The sequence below is a fragment of the Pelodiscus sinensis genome, chromosome 21 (genome assembly GCF_052426305.1).
Source record: "Pelodiscus sinensis isolate ZL-2025 chromosome 21, ASM5242630v1, whole genome shotgun sequence".
Classification (NCBI taxonomy): Eukaryota; Metazoa; Chordata; order Testudines; family Trionychidae; genus Pelodiscus; species Pelodiscus sinensis.
The window spans coordinates 10,880,632-10,905,031 of NC_143072.1; the positions used below are offsets into that span (position 1 = coordinate 10,880,632).

The window sequence follows — 24,400 nt, forward strand, 5'->3', positions numbered from 1 at the left end:
GGGAAGTAGTGGAGTCTCCATCCCTAGAGGTGTTTAAGTCTCGGCTTGACAAAGCCCTGGCCGGGTTGATTTAGTTGGGATTGGTCCTGCCTAGAGCAGGGGGCTGGACTCGATGGCCTCCTGAGGTCTCTTCCAGCTCTATGGCTCTATGATTCTATGATAAGGTCATGGTTGATAATCAGCTGAACATGAGCTCCCAGTTTGATGCTGTAGCCAAAAGAGCTAATGAGATTCTGGGATGCATACATAGGGGCATCTCAAGAAAGAAGGGAGAGGTTATTTCAACCTCTGTATTTGGCACTGGTGCTGCAAAACCATGCCCGGTGCCGGTGCCGGTGCCCACAATTCAAGATGAAAGTTGATAAATTGGAGAGGGCTGGGTTTAGAGAAAAGCCGCAAGAGCGATTAAAGGTTTAGAAAATCTGCTTTATGCTGATAGACTCAAAGAGCTGAATCTGTTTAGCTTAACAAAGAAACGGCTGAAGTGTGACTTGATCACAGTCTGTAAGTACCTATGTAGGGAATATAGATTTGATAATGGGGCTTTTCAGTCTAGTAGAGAAAGGTCTAATATGAACCAGTGGCTGGAGGCTGAAGGTAGACAAAATCAGATATGAAATAAGGCATTTTTTTCCCCAGTAAGAATAATTAGCTGTTAGAACAATTTACCAAGTATCATGGTAGAGTCTCATTACTGACCCTTTTTTAAATCAGGATTCTATAGGATTTGCTCTGGGAATTATTTTGGGGCAAGTCTTTGGCCTGTACTAGGAGACCAGACTCAATGATCACAATGGACTGCTCTGGGCTGGGAATCTATGTGTAGTCACCTTACTAAAGGTGCTTCTGCTTATTTTCTGGGAAGACCCTGTGTGTGGCAATCTAACCTCACAGACTACAATTCCCATGAGCCCTGGGGAAAAACAGGAAGGAAGGACTCTTGATGGGGAGATCTGAGTCTCTCCATGTGTGTGGAGGAAGACTCAGCAGTCTGTGGACTCCCTGGCTGTGTCTACATTAGCATCCCTTTTCCGGAAAAGGGTGCCAATGAGACAAGTCGGAATTGCAAATGCTGCAGGGGATTTAAATATCCCCCGCAGCATTTGCATGAACATGGCTGCCGCTTTTTTCCGGCTTGGGGCTTTGCCGGAGAAAAGCGCCAGTCTAGACGGGATCTTTCGGAAAATAAAGCCTTTTCTGGAAGATCCCTTATTCCTCTTAAAATCAGGAATACTTTTGTGTACTTTGTTAATTGATGTTATTCACTGTTAATTTGTTAAATCCTGTTTCTTTAAGTTAAGTAAAGGTTGTTCATTCTAATGCAATCTATTAGATGTATATTATTTATGATTTGTAATTGTTGGGGAGGGGTTGTGAAGAGATGGGGGGGTTGCCTGGAGGAGGCAGGGTCACTAGAGATGGGCGTGGTTGTTGTCAGGGTGACTAGGTGAGGGGCAGGGCTTGTTGGGAGGGGGTGGGCGTTGTTGTTAGGGGCGGGGCTTGTGGTGAGGGGAACGAGGTTAGCCTGGGTCTGTGGTGACAGGCGGGGCTCGTGAGGGGCGGGGTTTTCTCAGCGGGGTCTCTGGGAAGGCAGTTGCTGAGGGGCGGGGTCTCTGTTCCGTGCGAGGCGCGGCCCACCACGCTACGGGGCCCGAGGGGCGGGGCCCTGCTACCGGCCCAGCCGCCGTGGCTCACGAGCCCGTGCGCATGCGCCATATCCTGGGCCCCGCCCCGGCTGCGAGTCCCGGATTTAAAGGGGACGCGGCGCACGCGGCGTTGGCCTAGGCCGGTCGCTCTCCGAGCCCGCAGCGAGGACTCCCTTCCTTGCCCAGCCCCGCCCCCTCCCGCTGGCACAGCCGCGAGGCTCTGAGGGGCGCCCCCGCCCCGCCCCTCCCCCGCGGTGTAACGCGGCTCTCAGGGCTCCGCGCTGGGCCTTGTCCCCGAGGGCCGCGCGCCGCATGCCCGCTGCCCTCCAGCGCCTCCTCCCGCCGGCCGCCCGGGCGCTGAGCCGACGGGCCGGGCTCTGCCTGCGCGCGGGCAGCGCGCTCCTGGGTCAGCCCCTTCCCGCCAGCCGCCACCGGGCTCTTCCCTCAGCCGCGCCCCTCTGGCCCCGCCGGCTCTGCGCGGCCCCCGCGGACATGGCGGAGCAGAGGTTCTGCGTGGACTACGCCAAGCGCGGCACCGCCGGCTGCAGGAAGTGCAAGGAGAAGCTCCTGAAGGGCATGGTGCGCATCGGCAAGGTGGTGCCCAACCCCTTCTCGGAGTCGGGGGGCGACATGAAGGAGTGGTACCACGTCAAGTGCGTCTTCGAGAAACTAGAGCGGGCTCGGGCCACGACGAAGAAGATTGAGGACATCACGGACTTGGAGGGCTGGGAAATGCTCCAAGATGAAGAGAAACAGATGATAAGCCAGCACATCGCAGGTGAGACACTAGAGGGAGACCCACTGTGCCTTGCACCTTTATCAGCTGTAACAGTAGGAAATGCGGCGTCAGTGATTTCTACTCCATAGAGGCATTGCACACAGGGCATTGCAGTGGTTTGTGATGAGTGCAGTTGTCTTTTTCTCTGCATCCCAAAAACTGCTATGAGTCTTTCCCAGGCTATGTCTAGACTGCCAGCCTCTTTCGAAAGAGGCTTTTTCGGAAGTATCTTTCTAAAAAAACCTCTTTCGAAAAAGAGCGTCTAGACTGCAGCCAGTCCTTTCGAAAAAGCAAGCTGCTTTTTCGAAAGAAAGCACCCAGGCAGTCTGGATGCTCTCTTTCAAAAACACCCTGTTTGCATTCAAGAACGCCTTTTTTCGAAAGAGCACTTTCGAAAAAAGGCATTCTTCTTCGTGAAATTAGGTTTACCGCCGTCTAAAGAAAAGCCGCGTTCTTTCAATTTAATTTCGAAAGAACGCAGCTGTAGTCTAGACGCAGGTGAAGTTTTTTTGAAAAAAGGCTACTTTTTTCGGAAAAACCTTCGAGTCTGGACACAGCCCCAGTGAGTTGAGAGAACTTGTCTGTCCTTGAATGCAATGGGAAGGAACTGCAAGAAGGCATTGCAGGACTATCGGCATGCACATGATTTATTATTGTCGCTTCATGGAACAGCAAAGAATAGAGAGTCCCTGCCTGAAGTAGCTTAGCCTGCATCCTTACTGAAAACTAGGTGGAGGAATAGCTCAGTGGTTTGAGTATTGTGAGTTCACTACTTGAGGGGGCCATTTAGGGATCTGGGATAAATCTGTCAGGGATGGTACTTGGTCCTGCTGCGAAAGCAGGGGATTGGACTTGATGACCTCTCAGGTGTGTATCAGAGAACCCCTGACAAAAAATTATTGCCCACCCTTGGGCTAGATCCTGGGTGCTACTTTCACTCCCGCTGGTAAAATATTTAAAATGTATGGAGATTTTAAATATTTTACCAGCGGGAGTGAAAGTAGCACCCAGGATCTAGCCCAAGGGTGGGCAATAATTTTTTTGTCAGGAGCCACTTCAGAAATGTCACACAGGAAGGGATGGGGCCAAGATACTTCCAAGTTCCCTGCCCCCAGACAATGATTGGTCTGGGGGTGAGGAACTGCCTTTGCTACCCCACATTGCCCCTAGGTAGCTCATGCCCCTGGCATGGGAGGAGACTTCCCACGTTCCCCTGCCCCTAGGCCTAATAGAGCCTGGGGGTGGGAGAGTACATGAAGCCTCCTCCGCTCTGCCCCCATCTTGCTTCAAAGCACCATTTGCTCCTGGCATGACAGGAGGAGGCTTTGCATGCTCCCCAGGCCCTCATTGGCCTGGGGACAGGAGAGCAGCAGGGCCTCCATCGGCCAGATCTGGCCTAAGGAGGCCCTTTTGCCCACCCCTGGTCTAGCCTATCCCCTCAGCTGGGCTAACTAAACCCAGGCTTAAAATAAGATCATGAGAGTGTTTTATGTGCAGATGGGAGGGGGCTAGAGGCAACATCTAAACCAATGCCTGAGTGAACTCTGCAATTAAGACATGCTCTCAGAATGCAAGCACTGGAAGGCTGGAGGGAGGAAGCCCTACTCTCTAATGAAACTTAAATACCAACAACGGTTCTGTGGCACCTTGGAGACTAACAAATATATAAATAGTATCGTGAACTTTCATGGGCACGACCCACTTCTTCAGGTGACATATCATGGAGCAAAGGGCATAGATTTTGAAATATAAAGCTGAAAAAGAGGGAAGAAATGGAGGTGAGAGGAAAAAACCCTATCAATTAGTGTCAAGGCTAATGGAGTAGGCTGTAAGTGCAAGTCACTAGGAGCCCTGGTCAGCTCTATTTTGCTGTTTGAGCTGGGGCTCATTACTGAGCTCCTAGTAGACATTTTACAAATAAAACTACCTATCCCCTCTCTCTGTGTGTTGGCTATTTGTAAGTTCTGACAAAAGTTGCTTATTTCAAAGTATTGTAAGTTACTTACCTGATTTTGTTGTTGAGGGTTTACAGGTTGTCTTAGATCACTTATGCAGATGCTTTACCTCTTACTGTGTTCCACAGAGGCTACTTCCAAGGCTGCAAACACACCTAAGAAAAAAGCAACAGTCCAAGCCAAGCTCTCCCCCAGTGGGCAGATAACCACTCCCAAGAAGGAGCTACCAGCTGCCCCCAATCCATCACCAAAGAAATTCTCTGGCTTCACAGGTGAGATATATTACACTGATGCTAGGGGAGCCCCCGTTCTTATAATAGCATCAGTGGAGTTTGAGTCAAACCTCAGGGTTGTGTCTAGACTGGCATGATTTTGCGCAAAAACTTTTAATGGAAAAGTTTTTCCATTAAAAGTATTTGCGCAAGAGAGCGTCTATTCTGGCATGTGCCTTTGTGCAAAAGATTTGCTTTTGCACAAAAGCATCCGTGCTAGTGTAGATGCTCTCTTGCGCAAGAAAGTTCCAATGGCCATTTTAGCCATCGGGCTTTCTTGCGCAAGAAATTAACGTTGCTGTCTACACTGGCCCTCTTGCGCAAGAATACTTGCACAAGAGGGCTTATCCCTGAGCGGGAGCATCAGAGTATTTGCACAAGAATCACTGATTTTGTACATTACAAAGTCAGTGTTCTTGCGCAAATACTCGCGGCCAGTGCAGACAGGCGGCAAGATTTTTGCGCAACAGCAGTCGCTTTTGCGCAAAATCATACCAGTCTAGACGCAGCCCAGTGGTTTATATTAAGTGAATAAGAAATGATTGTGCTAACAAAACGTGATATTTTGTTTTACTATCTGTAGAAAAAATGTTCAGTGTTTTCTAAGCTGTCAGTCATAAAATAACTGATATTTGCATTCTTTTGGTGATGTGTACAAAAGGGATAAAGCCTACCAAATCTTCTGCCCAGAAAAAATAAGGGGACTGCAGAATTGTATTTGAGTCTAGATCAGTGGTTTTCAGTCTTTTTGCATTTGCAAAAATACCTACCTCCCACCCTTTGAAAATCTTACACATAGTCTGTGGATTCCCAGGGACCTGTGGGCCACATATTGAAAACCACTGGTCTAGACTGAATGTTGACTTCAGTTATCTGGAATCAGCAAGGACCTGCTCATTTCTACATCAGTGGAAAAGCTCTGATTGACCTGATGGGGAGCAGAATCTGGACTCAGTAATATGCATAAACAATGACAATACTTTGAAACCTGTAACTGAAGTGGAAAGCTTTTTTTTAGTGACTTACCTTGGCTACATGGCTGGTTCTTTGAAAGACCTTTGAGATTTGGAAAACTGCACCTTTTTCTACATAAAGAGAGGCTGAAATAAACCAAGTAACACATCTGGAATTTTTTTGTAATATTTTGTGGCACTTGTTAAAGTAAAATAATGTTTCCTGAAAACTGCAGAAATGCACTATTGTAACTGGACAGCTAAATCTTTTTTAGATATGTGAAATAATACAAGATTGTGGGCACAGCCCTTCTGTGCCTTGGTACCACTGGGGAAAAAAACTTCATTTCTAAATGGAAATTCAGTAAATGTTTTACTATATCAGACAAACTCTGATTTTTGTAGGTTACTTCATTGTGCTCAGAATTGTGTGGCAGAAACTAGAGATGGAAAGACTATTACTTCACCCAGTCACTGTAGGATTCTGTCCTATGCTATTTTCTAATTTAGTCCTAAGCAATTGAGCTTCCATCTTTCTCTTAGGTGAGGGAAGGGAAACCATAAAGTTGGCAAGTAGAGAAATAAATTTCTCATGGTTTTCAGAATAGAACTGTCTGAAGCTGTGCAGGTATCTCAGTCCCTCCCAAGTGGGATCCTATTAACTGAAAGCTTCTGCAATGAGTTGAGCATTTCCAGCTTAGTTCCTGAATCTTGTGCAGGAAAGAAGCGTGGATGTGATGGGTTTAGTTCATTGTTAATAGTTACATTAGTGCTAAAAGTATTGATCCTCTTGTCACTACAACATCAAGATAAACAGGCTCACTGGTTACACAGAGTAATTACATTATTACCTAGTTTATCTGTTTGCAGTTGGATTGTCCCCTTAACTTCATCTCTTGCTTAGTAACGATCCCTGTTAATCCAAATTCCAAGTCCTCTGATTTATTTGGATCAGCTGATCATATTATACCTCAGGTGTCCAGATTGGGGTTGTGGCTCATGGGATGGGTTCCATCTTGGTACCTGCCTCTGGAAGCTGAGTGGGAAGAAATGAAAACTGGTTAGGAAGGATTGTAAGGGAGCCTGCAGCTTTGTCCAGCATTTTCCTTCCACTGTTGGTTGCCTTTTGCTGTGAGGCTGTGTCTACATTGGCACCCCTTTCCAGAAAAGGGATGCTAATGTAGACTTTGGAATAGGCAAATCCGCGGGGGATTTAAATATCCCCCGCGGCATTTGCATTAACATGGCTGCCGCTTTTTTCCGGCTTGGGGAAAAGCCAAAGAAAAGCACCAGTCTAGACGTGATTCTCTGGAAAATAAAGCCTTTTCCGGAGGATTTCTTATTCCTACTTTCAAATCCTCCGGAAAAGGCTTTATTTTCCGGAGAATCACGTCTAGACTGGCGCTTTTCTCCAGCTTTTCCCCAAGCTGGAAAAAAGCAGCAGCCATGTTAATGCAAATGCCGCGGGGGAATATTTAAATCCCCCGTGGATTTGCCTATTCCAAAGTGCTACATTAGCATCCCTTTTCTGGAAGGGATGCCAGTGTAGGCACAGCCTGAGTGTATTCGGGAAACCTGGTGCTAGAATGGAGAATTGCCTATACATTGAGAATCAAATGAAAGGATCAATCAGCATGGTAATTTTTCACTGACATTTTAACTTTATTTCATGAACTCCAGAAAACTCTCATGTGCTCCGAGTGCAAGTCCATACTGAAGTAGTTTAATTTTTTGTGATGAATGTCCACTCTGATTTGTAATCCTGGTTTTTCCAAATCTCATTGTTTCATTGCTTACATCTGTAGCTGTGCCAGCTTGTTGGGATTGTTCTTGCTGTTCATTTTCCCTGACGGTAGTGACCTGATCTTCGAAGTGTACAGTATCATCCCAGCGTGCTTATCAAACCATTAAATGCATGTCCTGTCTCCATTTGTATAGCTCAGCCATGCAATTCTGAGGAAGCCCCTGCGAGCTCTTCCCACAAGTCTAGCCTCTCTGCAAAGAAGTGTGACCCAAAGCATAAGGACTGCTTGCTGCGGGAGTTCAGGAAGTTGTGTGCTATGGTTGCCGAGAAGCCCAGCTATAACGTGAAAACGCAGATCATTCAGGACTTCTTGCAAAAAGGAACGGCGGGAGGTTAGTGTCACTCCTGCCTGGCATTTGTCTGTGATGGGAAGGCAATGAACAGCAAGCGCCACCCAGCTTTTTGTCAGGGATGGGCACGAAAGACAGTCCAGTCCATCAGTAAGACACAGCTCACGTTATTTGCACTGCACCACTTTTATCTCTGTTGTGATGTGGTCAGTGCCTAACGTGGAGGCTGCCATGCGCTCATCTGTTCAGTAATTATCAAGGCAGTAAGTTCAATAAGGTTGGTTCCCATGGTAGGATCATGGGGAATTTTTGTAGCTGGGGCTAGATTTGTACTACCAGGGTTAGTTACGGAGGACAAACTGGGAAATACCCTTGAATGGAAACTAGATTCCCATAGGCACAACATATGGTGGGCCGTTGCTGGGTTGTTGTCTTGTAGAGGTAATAATTATCAGCAGGGCCTTGGAGCCCGTAGCTGAGATCAGAGTCTGACAGTTTCTAATGATGCACACCTTCTTTTCCAGATGGCTTCCGGGGTGACCTGTACCTGACTGTTAAGCTGCTATTACCAGGTGTCATTAAAAGTGTTTACAACTTGAATGACAAGCAGATTGTCAAGCTGTTCAGCAGGATTTTCAACTGCAGCCAGGAGGAGATGGTCCGGGACTTGGAGCAGGTCAGTAAAGCGATGGAGACAGCACTTTACTGTTCAGCCCCTTGATACTGAAACCATGCACCTTTTTCTTCACTGGAAAGGGTTATAAGCTTCCAGAGCTGGAGTTGGTGGGTCTCCTTCATCTTGGCAGTTGATCATGGAGCTTGCCTCAAAGTGGGCCTTTTACGGAATGGTATTCTAACAGAATACAGGATAGTGGTGTGAGACTCATCAAGCAACCCCTAGCATCCCAGATTAAACCTGTGCTAATGCTCACCTTGACACCATGAAATCTTTGCTGCAGCAACCTCAGGGGTTGTTTGGTCTGCCTTATTCCCATTTAACTGTTTGCAAAAATTTACTTTAAAAAAAAAAAGGCAAAATTATAATCCAAGGAATGGGTCTATGTCTGTAGCCTCTTAGAGTGTACTAGCTTCCAGTGAACTCTGCCTGAGTTCACAATGCATAAACTGCAAGATTAGATTCATGGCGATGAAATTAAAGGCTCCGCATATTGTAGAGATGGAAATTATAACAGGACATTCTGGTATTGTCTGTAGCTGTACCACATAAAGAAATGGCTAGTTGGAAAGTCCCAGTGCGGTGGCAGAATTGCTCTTCCTTGCTTTCCCCATTAAATTCCCTCCCCTCCCTCCTACTAAGGTTAGTAGGACCATATGTATGGTCCTACTCGTTATTAAGTTATATTTTTCCCCCCATGCCCTTCCCCCTTTTCATTTAGTTGCCTGCCAAAGATTTGATCTTGGCTTTGTTTGCTTTGGAGACAGGGAGATGTTTCCGAAACCGTGCGCCTCTTCTTCGAGGAGAGCAAATCCTGCCCTCCTGCTGCCAAAAGTCTCCTTACCATCCAGGAAGTGGATGAGTTTCTCACCCAGCTTTCCAAGCTTTCCAAGGAGGACGACCAGCAAAGTGTGCTCCAGGATATTGCTAGCAGGTAAGGGGAGGCTCTGATCAATCTGACTAAGGAAGGCCATACACGCAAACCAGTGAGTGGTTCTGGGTATATTTTTATGGGATAAAGAGCAGTCTCTTACATTTAGATTGGTAGTGACAATGCATGCACTCTGGCTTTTTGGTAGTCTAAATGAAATGTCTTAGTGCAGTTGTTGTCAGAAACTGTTACTGCAGTTGTTGTGGACTGAAAGGGCCATACAAACTAACCTCTTTACTTGTGTCTGTGGAGAGTCCTTCAGTGGCTGAGTTAAATTGCTCATGCTGCGTGTAAAGAATGTTAGTCTTGGCTACCAAGTCAGTATTTTGCACCAGCACTAAGCAAATGGATCAGATGTTTCTGTGGTGACTTATCTGCCTGTGAGGCTGCTGTTCTCAGCCACTGCGGGGAACGAAATCCTAAGGAGCTTGGTCATGTGATCTTGCGCAGTCACATTATGGCTGTGTCTCGACTGGCAAGTTTTTCTGGAAAATCAGCAGCTTTTCTGGAAAAACTTGCTAGCTGTCTACACTGGCCTCTTGAATTTCCGGAATAGCACTGACGATCTCATGTAAGATCGTCAGTGCTTTTCTGGAAATACTATGCTGCTCCCGTTCGGGCAAAAGTCTTTTTCCGAAAGACTTTTGCGCAAAAGGGCCAGTGTAGATAGCACAGTACTGTTTTCCGCAAAAAAGCCCCGATCGCGAAAATGGCGATCGGGGCTTTTTTGCGGAAAAGCGCATCTAGATTGGCACGGACGCATTTCCGCAAAAAGTGCTTTTGCGGAAAAGCATCCGGCCAATCTAGACGCGCTTTTCCGAAAATGCTTTTAACGGAAAACTTTTCCGTTAAAAGCATTTTCGGAAAATCATGCCAGTGTAGACGTAGCCTATAGGTTTCAGGCTGTGGACCAGTTAACAAATGTATGTAAACTAAAAATACTGTATTCTCAAAATGAACTTGTTAGTTATCTTTCTACAACTCCAGTGTAGGAAAAAATAGAATTATCTTTAGGATTAACTTTGAAGGGCATTGTAAAGTCCTTCAAGCCCGTTTGTTTTGTTTTGTTTTGTTTTGTTTTGTTTTGTTTTGTTTTGTTTTGTTTTGTTTTGTTTTGTTTTGTTTTGCCTATCAGTGTAAAATCTCACAAATTCTGGTTTTTGTTGTGTAATAAAGCCTGTGAATTGATCCTCCCAGAACGGAATAATAATTCCAAGATGGTCCAGTGTGAGTAGTGACTTTAACTATCTCTTATTTTTGGGGAGGCGTAACTTTTGATGTCTCTTAAAGGAACCTGATTTGCCACGCTTTCTGAAAATCAGATTCTTGAAAGATACCAAATTTGCTTTTAAAAATTTTGGCCCTGATATTTACTTTGCTGAGCTATGAGCTTTGGTATCACTCCTCTCTCCCAAGGCAAGCATTTAATGCATCATTCCATCTGTACTTGGGTCCTGATTCAACTGTTGTGGCTAGGAATGCTACACAAGCTCTATTTAACCTGCTGGGCTGACACAGGCCTGTCAGTCAGCGAGACCGAACTGTTGCCATCATCCATTTTTTCTTAACTGAGGTGTGAGAAGAGCGCCACTGTGGCCAGCTTGCGGTTTGCTCTTCCTAATGGCGACATTCAAATGCTCATTTCTTAGCTTCTGCAAATATTCGTATTTGTATCGATAGTAATGCCAAAAGAATTAATTCCTTAGCGTTTACAGCGAGACCCTCTTGAGTTTTTCCATTTTCCCACATTCTGTATGTTCTCAATAGGGATGTGAAAGGTTAACCCCCCCAGTCAATACTATACACCTTAACCTGCTGTGGGTGTGGCTTGCATCTGCACCAACTTCAGCAGACAGTGCACATCCTGCACCCTCTGCCATGCAACTTGTGTAACACACGTGCAACAGTGAGATTGATTATACGCTTTGCCTTCCCAGGAAAGGGATGGGAGCGCCATTCCCTTGGTCACTGTTGCAGTGACTGACGGGCTTGTGGCACGGCTTTTGGCCACTATTCTGCAGAGAGACTCTCAGTGGGTTGTGTAACTGCTATTGCAGTGACACCAATAAGCTAAACACCCCTCTGAGGCTCCAATCTCAAGGACCAGGGGAGTCCCATGTTTAACTTCGGTTCTGTTTAGTTCTGCTCTCACTCGACTGGGGGGTTACCCCTGCTACTGAGGTTTGGAGCAGTTTCCTTTCCCGGTTTTCGTGGGATGGGAGGAGTCCAGATGAACATCTGCTGATTGCATATTCCTTTCATTTTTAGGTGCACTGGGAATGACCTGAAATGCATCATCAGGCTAATCAAGCATGATCTGAAAATGAATGCTGGTGCAAAACATGTGTGAGTCTCATATTTACTGCATGAGAAATGAAACTGGGGGCAGGCCACAGCCTCCTTAGCTGCCTACAGAGAAACTTGTCTTGAGTGACTTTCTTTTTCCTCCTCAATTGTTCGAAGATTGGATGCTGTGGATCCTAATGCCTATGAGGCATTCAAAGCCTCACGCAACCTCCAGAATGTGGTGGAGCGAGTGCTGAGGAACCAGCAGGAGGCTGAGAAGCTGCCAGGTGTGAAGCGAACCCTCAGCGTGCAGGCCTCCCTGATGACCCCTGTTCAGCCCATGCTGGTAAGGTGAATTTCCTCCATATCCTGCACAGGGAGAGACCAGGATCCTCACACTTTCCTGTGATTCTTACCCTTAGCAAGCAGTAGACACTCACACAGGGCTATGCAAGGTGGGGTGTGAGGTACTGAGATGGTGGCTTTAAACTGCTCTTCTGTGCAGAGCCCTGCTCCAAGTGGGTTGTAAAATTGTTATTGTCATGATGCACCATGAGCAAAAACTTCTCCCTGTGACTCCTTTCTTCTGGCTTTGCTTTGGGAAGTTTTATAGAAAATCTTTGGATGTTTTGAGCATGATGGTTCAGATAGTTCGTTTGCCCATTGTTGGATCAAAAGAGGACTCCATATTTATATTTTGGCTGAGTGGCCACTAAAGGGGAGGAAGATAGGTAAGGCTCTAAAGAGGTGAACGCTGACATGGAGTTCCATAGGGTGAGAACCCGATCTAAATGTGATTGAGTTAAATTAAGAAAAGAAGAACTTGGTCTGGCGGTCAGATGTTCCCTGGCAGCACAATCTGTTTAAAGGGGCACTGTCAGCATGAAACGAGTTCAGAGTAACGTCAGTCAATACCACGACAAGAGACATTTTCATGAACTCCTTTTCTCCTGCCTTCTGCAAGGCGGAAGCCTGCAAGTCCATCGACTATGCCATGAAGAAGTGCCCTAATGGGATGTATGCAGAGATCAAATACGATGGGGAGCGAGTGCAGGTCCACAAGAACGGAGATCACTTCAGCTACTTCAGTCGAAGCCTCAAACCCGTCCTCCCTCACAAAGTAAGTTGAGTCCTAAGCCCCCTCTTATCACTTGCCTTTGGCTTGCTCTTGTCCCCTCCAGGCTTGTGAGATCCACTGATTTCCCCCAGCAGTGCCCGGCACCAGCAAGCCCAGTTTGTGTGGCAGGCTCCTGTGGAACGTATCCGCTAGTCTTGGAATTTTAAAAGCTCCACTGTGGGAAGAATTCATTGTTAATCTCTTGCACAGTTTTGACTTAGGTTTGAGCCAAAGCCCTACTCACTCACTCACTCCAGCTGTGGTCGGCGTGAGTTTATAGCTCTGATTCAGTGAGCTATGGCTTATGCATCTGCCCAGTTGCTTGCTTCTGCGGCAGAGTGAGAAGCTGTCTAGTCAAGCACACTGCATTCAGAAAGGAAAACATTGAGCCTGTTGCTGTTGTGGGTTTTCCTGCCTTGGACTTTGTGGGGAGCAGAGACCTCCTCTTTGCTGAAAGTGTGAGACAGACCTCTAGGCAGACGTAAAAGAAATCTCTGTGGTGTGCTTTTTCAGGTAGCCCATTTTAAGGAATTCATCCCCCAAGCTTTCCTTGGTGGACACAGTATGATCCTGGATGCAGAAGTTCTTCTGATTGACAACAAAACCGGCAAACCACTACCCTTCGGGACCCTGGGAGTGCATAAGGTACCAAAGAGGGCTCTTGCCATGTACTGCTTGCACCTTCAGACTGTGGCAGCTGGTTAGTTAAATGCTATCAACCTAAACATTTTTATCATGCATTTTATTATAACTTAGAGCCATTGATCTGCCTGGTGCTGAACTGAGCTTTAGAGGAAAATCTGGTCCCTGGCCAAGGATGTTGTAGTGTAAATTGGATACAGCTGAGACACTCAGTGCACCAGTTTACCAGATGATTTGATCCAGGGGTGGTTCAGATATTTGGGGAACTTCAGCGCAGGATAGATTTCCAACAGTGGTGAATGCTAGTGATCCCTGTCATCCATTCCCAACCTTTCACAAACAGTGGCTAGGGACACCATTTCTGCCCATACTGGCTAATAAGTATCAATGGATCTGTCCTCCATGAATTTATCTAGTTCTTTTTTCAACCCTGTTAAAGTCCTGGTCTTCACAACATCCACTGGCAAGGAGTTCTACAGGTTGACTGTGTATTGCATGAAAAATGATTGCTGAAAAAAATGTCACTTGCAGGCTTCTCTGCCGTTGAATATTCAGCATCATTTGCCACATTGTTTGGCAGGTGCAAAAGGCCAGAGTGAGACTGATAGGAGCTTTAGGTCCATGTAAGTATGATTTTAAACTCAGACCTGTGGTAAACTAAGGTGAAGATAGGGCCATAAACTGAAAATGAAATTGGGTTGTTTTACTGATTTCTAAGGAGCCTCGTATCTTATGCTAGGGTTGCTTTAAGCCATTAATATCCAGGTAGCTTTTATTACCAAGTTACCAGGAAATTATTAACTTGTTTTATTTTCCTATTTTTTGTGTAAAGAGACACTGTAAATTTAAATCAGATTTCTGTAAGAATGCTTGGGGCTGTTACAGAAATACAAACTTAGCCTGAAAGGTTAAAGTGGAAAATATTTGTCTGTTACTAATTTTTGAATGCTTGAGAGCACTTTGCATATGGTCACACTTCTCCTGTATACCTATTTGCATAATAGCTTTTGATGCTAAAAAGATTTCTTTAAATGGTCTTGATTGTCTTACAGAAAGCGGCTTTCCAGGATGCCAATGTTTGCTTGTTCGTGTTTGACTGCATCTATTTCAATGACACCAGCCTGATGGACAGGTGTGTTTGACAGACATAGCTTCATTGATGATCAAGGTGGAGAAATAGGTCTAGAACAACATTTTTTTTTCAAAAGCACTAAGGCTACATTTTCAGAAGTGACTTAAGCATTTAGTAGCCGAAGTCACAGTGGAAGACTGAGATGTAAGCTGAAGTCCTTTTTGAAAATGGGACATTTGAAAATATCATCCCTAACCTGAAGGAACATTTTCCTTCCCAAAATTCTGGCTGGCACACTGGCAAATAGAATATAAGACCTAGGCAGACTTCCAGCCAGACATTTAAGAAGACAATATACCAATCTGCATTCTTAGCGCTGCTTCTATTATGGTCTGTGTTTAAGAGCAAAATGGTAGAAGATAGGACGTCTTGATTTTTTTTTTTTTTTTTTTTTTTTGGAATTCTCCCACTAGCTATTCATGTTGTGAACTATGGCAAGTCGTTCCTGTGTGCCATAGTTTTTGTACAATGTATATGTAATACGTAACGTGTAATTGTGAATTCGGCATTCTCCAATTGAGGCTTGCTCGGTGTTATCAAAGCATTTTGAAATCCTTGTACAGGCAGTCCCCGAGTTACGCGGATCCGACATAAGTCGGATCCGCAGTTACGAACGGGGTTTGCTGCCCGTCTCCCTGGTCTGCTGGAGACCAGCAGACCAGGGAGACGGGAAGCAAAGCCTCTGAGGACGCCGGCAGCGCGACAGCTCAGACGCGCCACGGCTGTCGTGCTGCCGGCGTCCTCAGAGGCTTTGCTCCCCGTCTCCCTGGTCTGCTGAACTGCAAAGCCGCGGAGGACCCGGGCGGTGGGACCGCAGTGCATCTCAGTCCCCCACCCGCGTCTCCCTGGTCTGCTGGGGGGGGGGGGGGCGCAGCTAGTATGCCCCCCTCCTCCCCCAGCAGTCCAAGCTTGTCTCCGGACGCCTGTGGAAGAGCAGCTGAGGTGCTGCTGGTTGGTCCCGCAGCGCCGCTCTGGGCGCTACTGGAGCAACCCAGCAGCACCCCAGCTCTCTGCCCCAGGTGTCCCCAAGTCAACCGCTGCTGAAACTGACCAGCGCTGACTACAGGAAGCCCGAGGCAGAGTTTCTCTGCCCTGGGCTTCCTGGAATCAGCCGCTGATCAGTTTCAGCAGCAGCTGACTTGGGGACGCCTGGGGTTCTTAAGTTGAATCTGTATGTAAGTCGGAACTGGCGTCCAGATTCAGCCTGTTGAAACTGATCAGAGGCTGATTCCAGGAAGCCCGGGGCAGAGCAACTCTGCCTCTGGCTTCCTATAGTCAGCCGCTGGTCAGTTTCAGCAGTGGCTGAATCTGGACGCCAGTTCCGACTTACATACAGATTCAACTTAAGAACAAACCTACAGTCCCTATCTTGTACGTAACCCGGGGACTGCCTGTATTGTAAGTGCAAGTTATTGTGAAAAACAGAACTTTCCACTTCTCTGTGTAGGAATAAATGTAGGAAGACATTTGCTAAATGCTGTTTGAACATTTGTGTGACTTAGTATCTGTTGGGATATCTTGCTTCTCCTTGATTAATGTCTCTGTGCTGTTTCTTAGGCCTCTGTGTGAGCGTCGAAAGTTTCTCCATGATAACATGGTGGAAATCCCCAATCGGATACTATTCTCTGAGATGAAGCATGTCACAGTGAGTTCAGTTTCAACTAGCAAAAAGACATTTTAAATGGTAATCTCTGGGCCTATGAATGGGGCATCTGCGTTCCTCAGATTAATGCAGCAGCAGTATAGTTAGTGCTTCAGTTGACAGCCCTGGCTGGGATGGTTTAGTTGGGGTTGGTTCTTGAGCCATTCCAAGCTTTGTGCCTCTGTTTTCCCCCTCTGGCAATCACATTCCTTCTCCTTTGTAAGAACCACTGATCTGAGTCCAGGCTCCCCAGAAAGAAACAAGGGGTATTCCATCCAGTTTTAGTCCTGCTTTGGGCAGGGGGCTGGACTCGATGACTCCTGAGGTCTCTGCCAGCCCTGGGATTCTATGATTTGGTGACTTTTATCTGACTGTCCTTTTGGATTCATGTCTGGAGTGCTCAGATTCTTTTAGCCTTCCGTGTCTGGGGCTGCACCTGCACCCTACGTGCCCTCACATTCCCTCGCTCGAGAGCAGGGCAGAGTGGGCCCATCCTTTCTTCAACATCGGACTGCCAGTGCAACAGGGTAGAAGCCTTGCAGCGTCTCCTTCCATGGAGCGATTTTCCCTGGGCTCATTAAAAGGTCCCTGGGCTCATTAAAAGGTTCCTGCAAGAACAGGGAGCAGCTGCAGTCTGCTGCAAGTGAGGGACAGTTAGTGAGTAGTCCAGGCGTCACTAGTGGCTGCATTAGATGCTTCAGATGCAGCAACTCTGTTAGTGGCTACTTCCATCAACATAAGCATGGCTTCATGGCTCCCATCTTTGGAGATTCTGAAAGAGGGAGACCAAATGACAATTGAGGACCTTCCATTTGAGGATTGTGGCCTGTTTAATGCATTTACTAATGAATCCCTGAAAAATTCGAGCCTGTCTCCACTCATTTGGAGTCTGCATCCCAGCTCTTCAGGAGGAAGCAAGCCAGATCCCAAAGGGTCACCAGTTAGCGACCTTCTGCTTATTACTATACAAGCCACAGGACTTGAGAGCCACTGAGGGAGAAAGAGGTTCTGGCACACGGGGCCTCTGCCTTTCTCCCGGACTACCTCACAGCAAGTTTGACACCATTCTTGAGCCATTCCAAGCTTTGTGCCTCTGTTTTCCCCCTCTGGCAATCACATTCCTTCTCCTTTGTAAGAACCACTGATCTGAGTCCAGGCTCCCCAGAAAGAAACAAGGGGTATTCCATCCAGTTTTAGTTGCTTGCTTGCTTCCTTCCTTCCCAGCTCCTTCTGTTAAAACAAGTGGATCTCAAGTCCTGGAGCAGTGGAAGGAGGTGCATTAGGGAAGAGGCTTTACTAATGTTAGCCTTTCTTCTTTGGGGATAGGTAGCACCTGATGCTAGATCTGAGATGTTTCAGCGGGTGGCAGTAGGCATTGCACACACAGTGGACAATAGAAAAAAGCAAGTAGTGGGACTTGACCCTCTTTGACAGTTTGCTGAAACCCGATTGTTCATTTCCCAGACACTTTGTTTCCTTGAGGCATTTCTGCCCCTGCCTGATAGCTGTAACGGTTGTCACAGGAAATGCCCATGAACACAGCCCTTCTAACGGCTTCCTTTGCCTTCCAGAAAGCTTCCGATCTGGCAGACATGATCAATCGAGTCATCCGGGAGGGGCTGGAAGGACTGGTGCTCAAAGATCTAAAGGCAAGTCTGCTTATGTCCACGTTTCCTGGCTTAGGCTTTCTCTGCAATCTTGGAGTAACAGTTTCTCAGGACAAGATTGCCCTGCATATAACATTCAGTTGTAATCTAATCTGAGCTCGAACTCTGCTCTTATGTAGATAAGAGCCTTTGAACTATGCCAAGAATGGGGCTGTTGCCTTAGAGGATTTCATTTGAATTTCAGTGCTGGTCTCCCTTCCTTCCCCACTCACGTGTTAGCCAGCAGACCAGATGGCAGGAAGCTATCTAAGTCCATGTGATGTGTCCCTCACAGGGCTGCATTGTGCCCGTGTGGCTTTCTTAGTGGCAGAGCACTAAACTGCAAGTTGAGAAACATGTCTAGTTGTGGCTCTGCCACTGGTTGGTTGCATGACAATTGGCACGTCACTACATTGCCTGGTGCCTCAGTTTCCCCATTTGTAAAATGTGGATAAAGATACTTCAGCCCCTTTTGTAAAGTGATTGAAACCTGTGGACAAGTAACATGTAGCATTTTCATTGATTAGCCTGCTGGATTTTGGTAGGTGCTGTTTTCATGAACAGTGGAAATCTAAGGCCTGGTCTATACCAGTGGTGCACAACCTTTTTTGCTCTGTGATCAGATCTAGGCACCGCGGGGGCTGCCAACTGCCAGGCCCAGCCCCTGGCCAGCCAGATTTATGCACTGCAACCCCCCGGGAAGACATCCGCAACCCCCTTGGTTGCGCACCACTGACCTACACTACAAGATAAGGTTGAATTTAGTCCGGTCAATTTTTTTTATTTTTTTTAAGCACCCAGTTTTGTAAAGTCAAAGATGCATGACCTCACTACGCACAAGAGATTGAAGCAGTGCATCCCCAGTGGGGTGGATACTACGGATGTAAAATCTCAGTTAATCAGTTAACCGGTTAAATGCTAGGTTTAACTGGTTAACTGATTAAGCATAGGATCTCAGTGGGGGGCTGCTCCAGTTCGGCCTCCCCAGCGGGTACTGATTAGGGTGATGCTTACTGGGGTAACCAATTACCCAGTCACATTCCTAGTGGATACAATCGACTTTGACAGCGATGAACTGTGGATAGCTATCCCATAGTTCCTGCCGCCCCTTTGCATTCTGGGTTATGCCTCAGTACCCGATGGGACCAAAACATTGCAGAGAGTGGTTCTGGGTACATGTCATCAGTGTCCCACGATGCACTCATCTCCTACCTCCTGCCTGCTTGAAAGCAACAGCAAACAATCTTTTTACACCCTTTTTTCCATGCACCAAAGCAGAGTAGCAGACACCGCAGCAGGGTAAGCATGGGACCTGTTCATCAGCAAGGGGTTTAGAAAATCATTGTTTAGAAAAATCAGCCTAATGCGGTTAAGTTCGACCTAAGCGCCAAGTGTGGACTAGGTCAGTTAAAAATAGTTTAATACGGTAACCGTGTAGCTGCTAAAAAATCGTAGCGGTTACACGGTTACGCTTGCTGCAGGCCAGGGAGCTGCAGCTTAGCTTTATGCTGCAGAGCCTGCAGCGAAACCACCTCCCCGGGAGCCAGCTGAGTTTAATAGATACCATTAACCGCTACGCATCAGCTTATTGGTTAATCGGTTAAACTAACGTCCCTAGCGTACGCCAGGCCTTAGTCTAACCCTTTCCTTTGAACTGGAGTGTTTAAGTGATCCTTGGTATCAAAAAGATTGAGACCCACTGTCAGGGAGATCTCTGGGCCTGGTCACACCGTAATAGAGCTGTCTTTCAAATAGAAGTCTTGGGCCACTTTGGTTCCTTGCAGAAATCCAAACGCATTCTTTTCTGATTCAGAGTTCTTGCTTGTTTGGTGCAGAGTATCTATGAGCCTGGAAAACGTCACTGGCTAAAGGTGAAAAAGGATTATCTGAATGAAGGTGCCATGGCTGACACGGCAGACCTGGTGGTTCTGGGGGCTTTCTATGGACAAGGCAGTAAAGGTGTGTTTCCTGGAATGAATGTGAGGCTATAACCTCTCCTTTAGCTGGGAGAAAAATCTCTGGCTCGTTGGTACCAGGCACTTATGCTCTTACCTGTATCAGCTATTGCCTGCCACTTCCATAATACCAGGAGCAGCCCAGCTCCACTGTGGACTAGAGGCACCTGGTTGCTGGACGGGTTGCTCAGTTTTAGTTGGTTGGGGGTTACCGAGCTGGAATCCCATCACAAGCTTGAAGTCCCACCGATCCCAGACTGGGAGCCGGTGCTCAGCTGGCTGGCTCCTCCGATGGGTGACTGAAGCCCCTTCCCCTGTTCCAGGTGGGATGATGTCCATCTTCCTCATGGGCTGCTTTGATCCCACGAGCCAGAAGTGGTGCACGGTGACTAAGTGCGCTGGTGGGCACGATGATGCCACTCTGGCTCGTCTGCAGAAGGAGCTGGACATGGTGAAGATCAGCAAGGTGAGGGGGCTCTGGCATGTGCCTGGTTAGGGGAGGGGAAGGGGGTTCAGCAAAGGGCTCGGGATAGCCCGCCCCTCCCCAGGGCTTGAGTAGAGCAGGGGGCTAGCCAGAGAGTGGAAATGCTTTGCCTGGATTGAACTGGCTCCTGATGGAGGAGCTGGCTAAAACGCCATTGGGAATGACTGGGCCTGTCCTCAGGCAGCACTGAGCTGGGCGTGCCGCTTTCCACGCACTGAATCCAAGCACATCTGGGAGGCCGCTGTCCATTCCCTTCCCATCCGCCCCAGACATTCTGATGAGAAGCAGCAGCTGGCAGAGTTGGATTTGCTGCGATTAACCCGACTACCCACTAGATGGGAGCCTGGCATCACACATGCTGAGTCAGTTTTCAAACTCAGTTGTTTTGATGCCTGCATCTCCAGCGGTTGTCAGCGCTGAAAAGCAGGCAGGGTGCTGCGTGTTAAATGCCAAGCTTGCAAATAGGGGGCTTGGTGCATTTGTCTGGCATTTTAGAAGGTTGAGAATTGGTTTAGCCTGGCACCTCTCTGCAGATTGAAGTGTTGGAGCTAAACCACTTGATTTTTCACATGCGGGATGAACGTGCAGAGGGAAGCCGAGTCTACCAGGGGTGCTGCTGTCCGGGGGGAGGGGGGGGGGGGGCCTTGCTTCCTTAGCGGTAGCGATGCAGTGACCTGCCGCTAATCCATCAGGCTAGCGTCCTTCAGCACATTACCACTGCCAAGCAGTTTCCTATTTACCAGGCATGTTGAATCACCTCTTTGGCATTTTAGCTGTTCTCTTGGTCTTCCAGGACCCCAGTAAAATTCCAGGCTGGCTGAAAATTAACAAGATCTATTATCCAGACTTCATTGTTCCAGACCCAAAGGCAAGTGCTTCCCCTGACAGATCAGTTTCCCCTGACAGATCAGTTTCCAGGGTTGCATGAGGCTGATCCCTTCGTAAAGGTTTTCTACATTGCGAAGGAGCTTCCACAGTGGGGCACCTAGGGGAAACCCTTCTTCTAAATGTTGCATTTGGAGCCTTTCTTGGGGAAATATTCTGGTGCATCAAACCTCATCTAGGATTTAATGTTTTGTTAATTGAGGTTTCCAACTCGAGCTGCTGCCAAGAGCTGGATTGACAGAAACCTGTAAAGGACTCGTTTGATTTCTGCAGAAATCCTGTTTCTCAAACGCCTGATCCAAGCAACCTCACTCTTCCTAACAAGTCCATGCTCGCTAGGGCCCTTGCCTGAAATGTCAGGCAGAAAGGAGCTTCGCTGAGTCCAAGGGCTGGTTGAAATTCAGTTGCAGCCTTCGCGTCAAAGTTGCTATTGTTGCTCCATAATTTCGCAGGAGCATGTGTGCCCTGTATCTGGCATTTATCCTGACGGTTGACACACATGTACACACTGTCTGATACTTCTGGCCATATTGAAAACCCCACGAGGCTACTACTTACAGCTGCCTCTTGGTGTTTGTTAGAAGGTCTCATGGCAACAATCCAAGGGTTGACTTGTGCGGGTTCAGCTCAGTCTCTTGCTGTGAAAGGGGCGGGAGGATTCTGATACCCTAACTGCAGGCTAGTCGATATGAGAATTACAAAGAGAAATACAGGGCTTCCTTGCTGATGGCTCTCCAACATTCTCTGTCTAGAAAGCCCCAGTGTGGGAGATTACAGGTGCTGAGTTCTCTAAAGCAGAAGCCCACACGGCAGAAGGGATCTCCATCCGCTTCCCGCGCTGTACCCGGATCCGAGATGACAAAGACTGGAAGACGGCCACCAACCTGCCTCAGCTCCGGGTGAGACCTGTAATATATCGAGAAGGGCGTCAGTCCACAGGGAAACCTCTTTGCACAGCGAGAGGCAGATCACAATTGCATGGTGCCTACAAGACGTTTGCTGGGGGCAGGCTGCATTTGTGCACTGCCGCTGGGATTAGTTTGTACAGTCTGAGGGGGGAAGCCCTTTTTCTGAAAGGGGTAACCTCCAGCCCCTGACTTCTGCCAATCTTGCGACATTCTGCCAGTTCCCCATAAGGGATGGGGAGACATCTGGGGAGAGGTGGCCATAGGCTGACGGTAAGGTCTGAATGAGAATCTGCCTTGTATGCAGCCTGAATGTTTGCTTGCAGGTGTCACTTCCTTGAGGGGTAGAAATGGCTTCCAGGGCTGCCTTTCCCAGTCAGCTGTTGGTCAGCTCTGTTCTCAGCCTGACCGTCGCTGGCTGGCCTTCAGCCATGGCTCTTTGCGTTCTCCAAGAGTGGAGCAGCTGTTAGGCTTTCCGGGATGGAATTCGGGATGTGGACAGAGTGAGGAAGGGGTGTCAGAGGGCAGGTGTCCCGATTTGTCACTCTGCTGCTGGGGAATTTCATGGTGGCTAGCAGGCAGTGTCTGTTCCCTCGCGAGACAGGAGCTGTACCAGCTCTCCAAAGAGAAATCGGACTTCAGCATCATCGTGGCAGAGGAGGAGGGGTCCACAGCCAGCAGCAGTGGAGAGAATGAGGGAAATTCAAGGTCTTCTACACCCCACAAAATTGCTAAGACCCCCCCAAGCAAGTCACCTGCAAAAGCCAAAACGCCAGAAGGTAAGTTTGCACCATGCACAGGGTGTAAAGGCCTCTGGGGATTTACGTTTGGTGGTCGAACTTTGGTTGGCTGATGGCAGATGCTGATGTATTGCAGCACCATGTACGTAATGGTTAATGTCAGTCGCACAGTTGTGAGCGCCTGTGGTTTGGCTGTTGGAATTCACAGCGCAGAGCGATTGGCCATGGCTCTGAGGCTCCCTGGAATTGAGAGGAGGAAACCAGGCCGATGTAGCTCTGTTCTCTCCATCATGCATCCAAATCTGCTTTCAAACACACCAGTCTCTGCCAAAGGCACTACTGCCGCCGTTCCTGTTGACAGGCAGCAAAGCAGTGGGGAGGTGCCCCCAGAAGGCAGAAGAGAAGCGAGGGGAGAAACGCAAAGCGGCGGAGCCGGACGCCAGCAGGAAGAAGGTGAGGAAAGGCAGTGGGGATGGCATCAGACAGGCTGGGGAGCTGCGGGGCAATCAAGGTGGGGACAGCGACAGTGGAAGAATGTTCCAGATCTAATCTGAAGCAGAGGCTGTGTAGGGGACAGCCAGGCTGTTCAGGGGCCTGCCACAGTGGTGATAGGCTGGTGTAACCTTCCCCTGAGCCATGGGTGGCCGTAGTAGTCTCAGGTGAGCAGGAAAGTGGCTGTTCCCAGCATGGCCCGCACAGCCAGCAGTAGCCAGCCAGGAACTGGGGAAGAGGGCCAGGGCTCTCCTGGAGCACGCTACTGCCAAGCAGGAGCACCACTGTCCTCCACTCCTTCCAGCTTTGCCACCTTGCGTCCAGCCCAGGACCCGAGGCACCCAGAGCCCTTGGGAAACAAGGCTCCGGAGCTGCCTCTCGTGTGGTTGTGTGGGATGGGAGGTGCCGTGGGGACCAGCAGAGACCGATTCCCTGGCGTGTCTGGGAAAGGAGGGTTGCCGTGCTGAGGGTTGCCGTGCTGAGGGTTGCTGTGCTGCAGTATCTGCGGATTGGCACGTGGAGATGGGCCCGTTTAACGCTCCTGCCTGAACCTGAGCTAGAGCAGCCGGGGGAGGAAGATCTGCCAGAACCGTATCATCTCCAGCAAGGCCCACAGTCCAGGCAGGATAGCAGAAGGTCCCGTCAGTCTGGAGATGCCAGGAAGGTGGGGAGGGGGGCGAGCTGCCGTGTGGAAGGGAGAATGGGAATGTGCTGTGATATGCTCCATGGCCTTTGGCTCCCCCGGCCCATGCAGAACCCAGCAGGCCTGGTGCTCAGAGTGGCTGTCTTGTTGCAGAGCAGGCCTGGCGGAGGGAGAACCGGCCGGCACGCTGTGCCCCCAGGAAGGCGCTAGCCGACCAGCGTGGAGAAGAGCGAAAGCCTTCCTCAGCCCCCCTTATAGAGCAGCTAGTCATTAAAGACCAGCAAAGCCTGCTGCTTTGACTGGCGTTTCGTGTGGCACAAGAGACTGCAGGGGGCTCGCAGGAGAGGACGGGGCTTTGGGTAGATGTGGTGAGCCTGGTGTCTGTCAGTGGCATTCAGTCCACCTCTGCCCGTCCTCCTGGGCAGTAGTAGCCCCTGGGACTGGTTGTAGGCCAGCCTGAGAAACTCAGCCAAGGGACCTGGAAAAGCAGCTCCTCAGTCTATGGGGCAGGCTGGGCCTTCCCTTC

The 24,400-nt window shown here is 48.4% G+C and overlaps 1 protein-coding gene across 1 annotated transcript in view; it reads left to right on the plus strand.

Annotated features, from left to right (window-relative positions):
* The first annotated feature begins 1,607 nt into the window (after window positions 1-1,607).
* The window catches only part of LIG3 (DNA ligase 3), a 36,127-nt gene continuing 13,334 nt past the window's right edge, over window positions 1,608-24,400 (plus strand). The window contains exons 1-18 of the mRNA XM_075905006.2: window positions 1,608-2,424; window positions 4,508-4,651; window positions 7,543-7,740; window positions 8,223-8,374; window positions 9,142-9,308; window positions 11,574-11,651; window positions 11,769-11,937; window positions 12,556-12,711; window positions 13,222-13,353; window positions 14,403-14,482; window positions 16,040-16,127; window positions 17,696-17,773; window positions 19,606-19,729; window positions 20,049-20,191; window positions 21,003-21,077; window positions 21,847-21,993; window positions 22,604-22,778; window positions 23,101-23,192. Coding sequence (XP_075761121.2) covers window positions 1,959-2,424; window positions 4,508-4,651; window positions 7,543-7,740; window positions 8,223-8,374; window positions 9,142-9,308; window positions 11,574-11,651; window positions 11,769-11,937; window positions 12,556-12,711; window positions 13,222-13,353; window positions 14,403-14,482; window positions 16,040-16,127; window positions 17,696-17,773; window positions 19,606-19,729; window positions 20,049-20,191; window positions 21,003-21,077; window positions 21,847-21,993; window positions 22,604-22,778; window positions 23,101-23,192 — 2,664 coding nt within the window. The 5' untranslated portion in view covers window positions 1,608-1,958. The remainder of the gene's footprint in view (window positions 2,425-4,507; window positions 4,652-7,542; window positions 7,741-8,222; window positions 8,375-9,141; window positions 9,309-11,573; window positions 11,652-11,768; window positions 11,938-12,555; window positions 12,712-13,221; window positions 13,354-14,402; window positions 14,483-16,039; window positions 16,128-17,695; window positions 17,774-19,605; window positions 19,730-20,048; window positions 20,192-21,002; window positions 21,078-21,846; window positions 21,994-22,603; window positions 22,779-23,100; window positions 23,193-24,400) is intronic.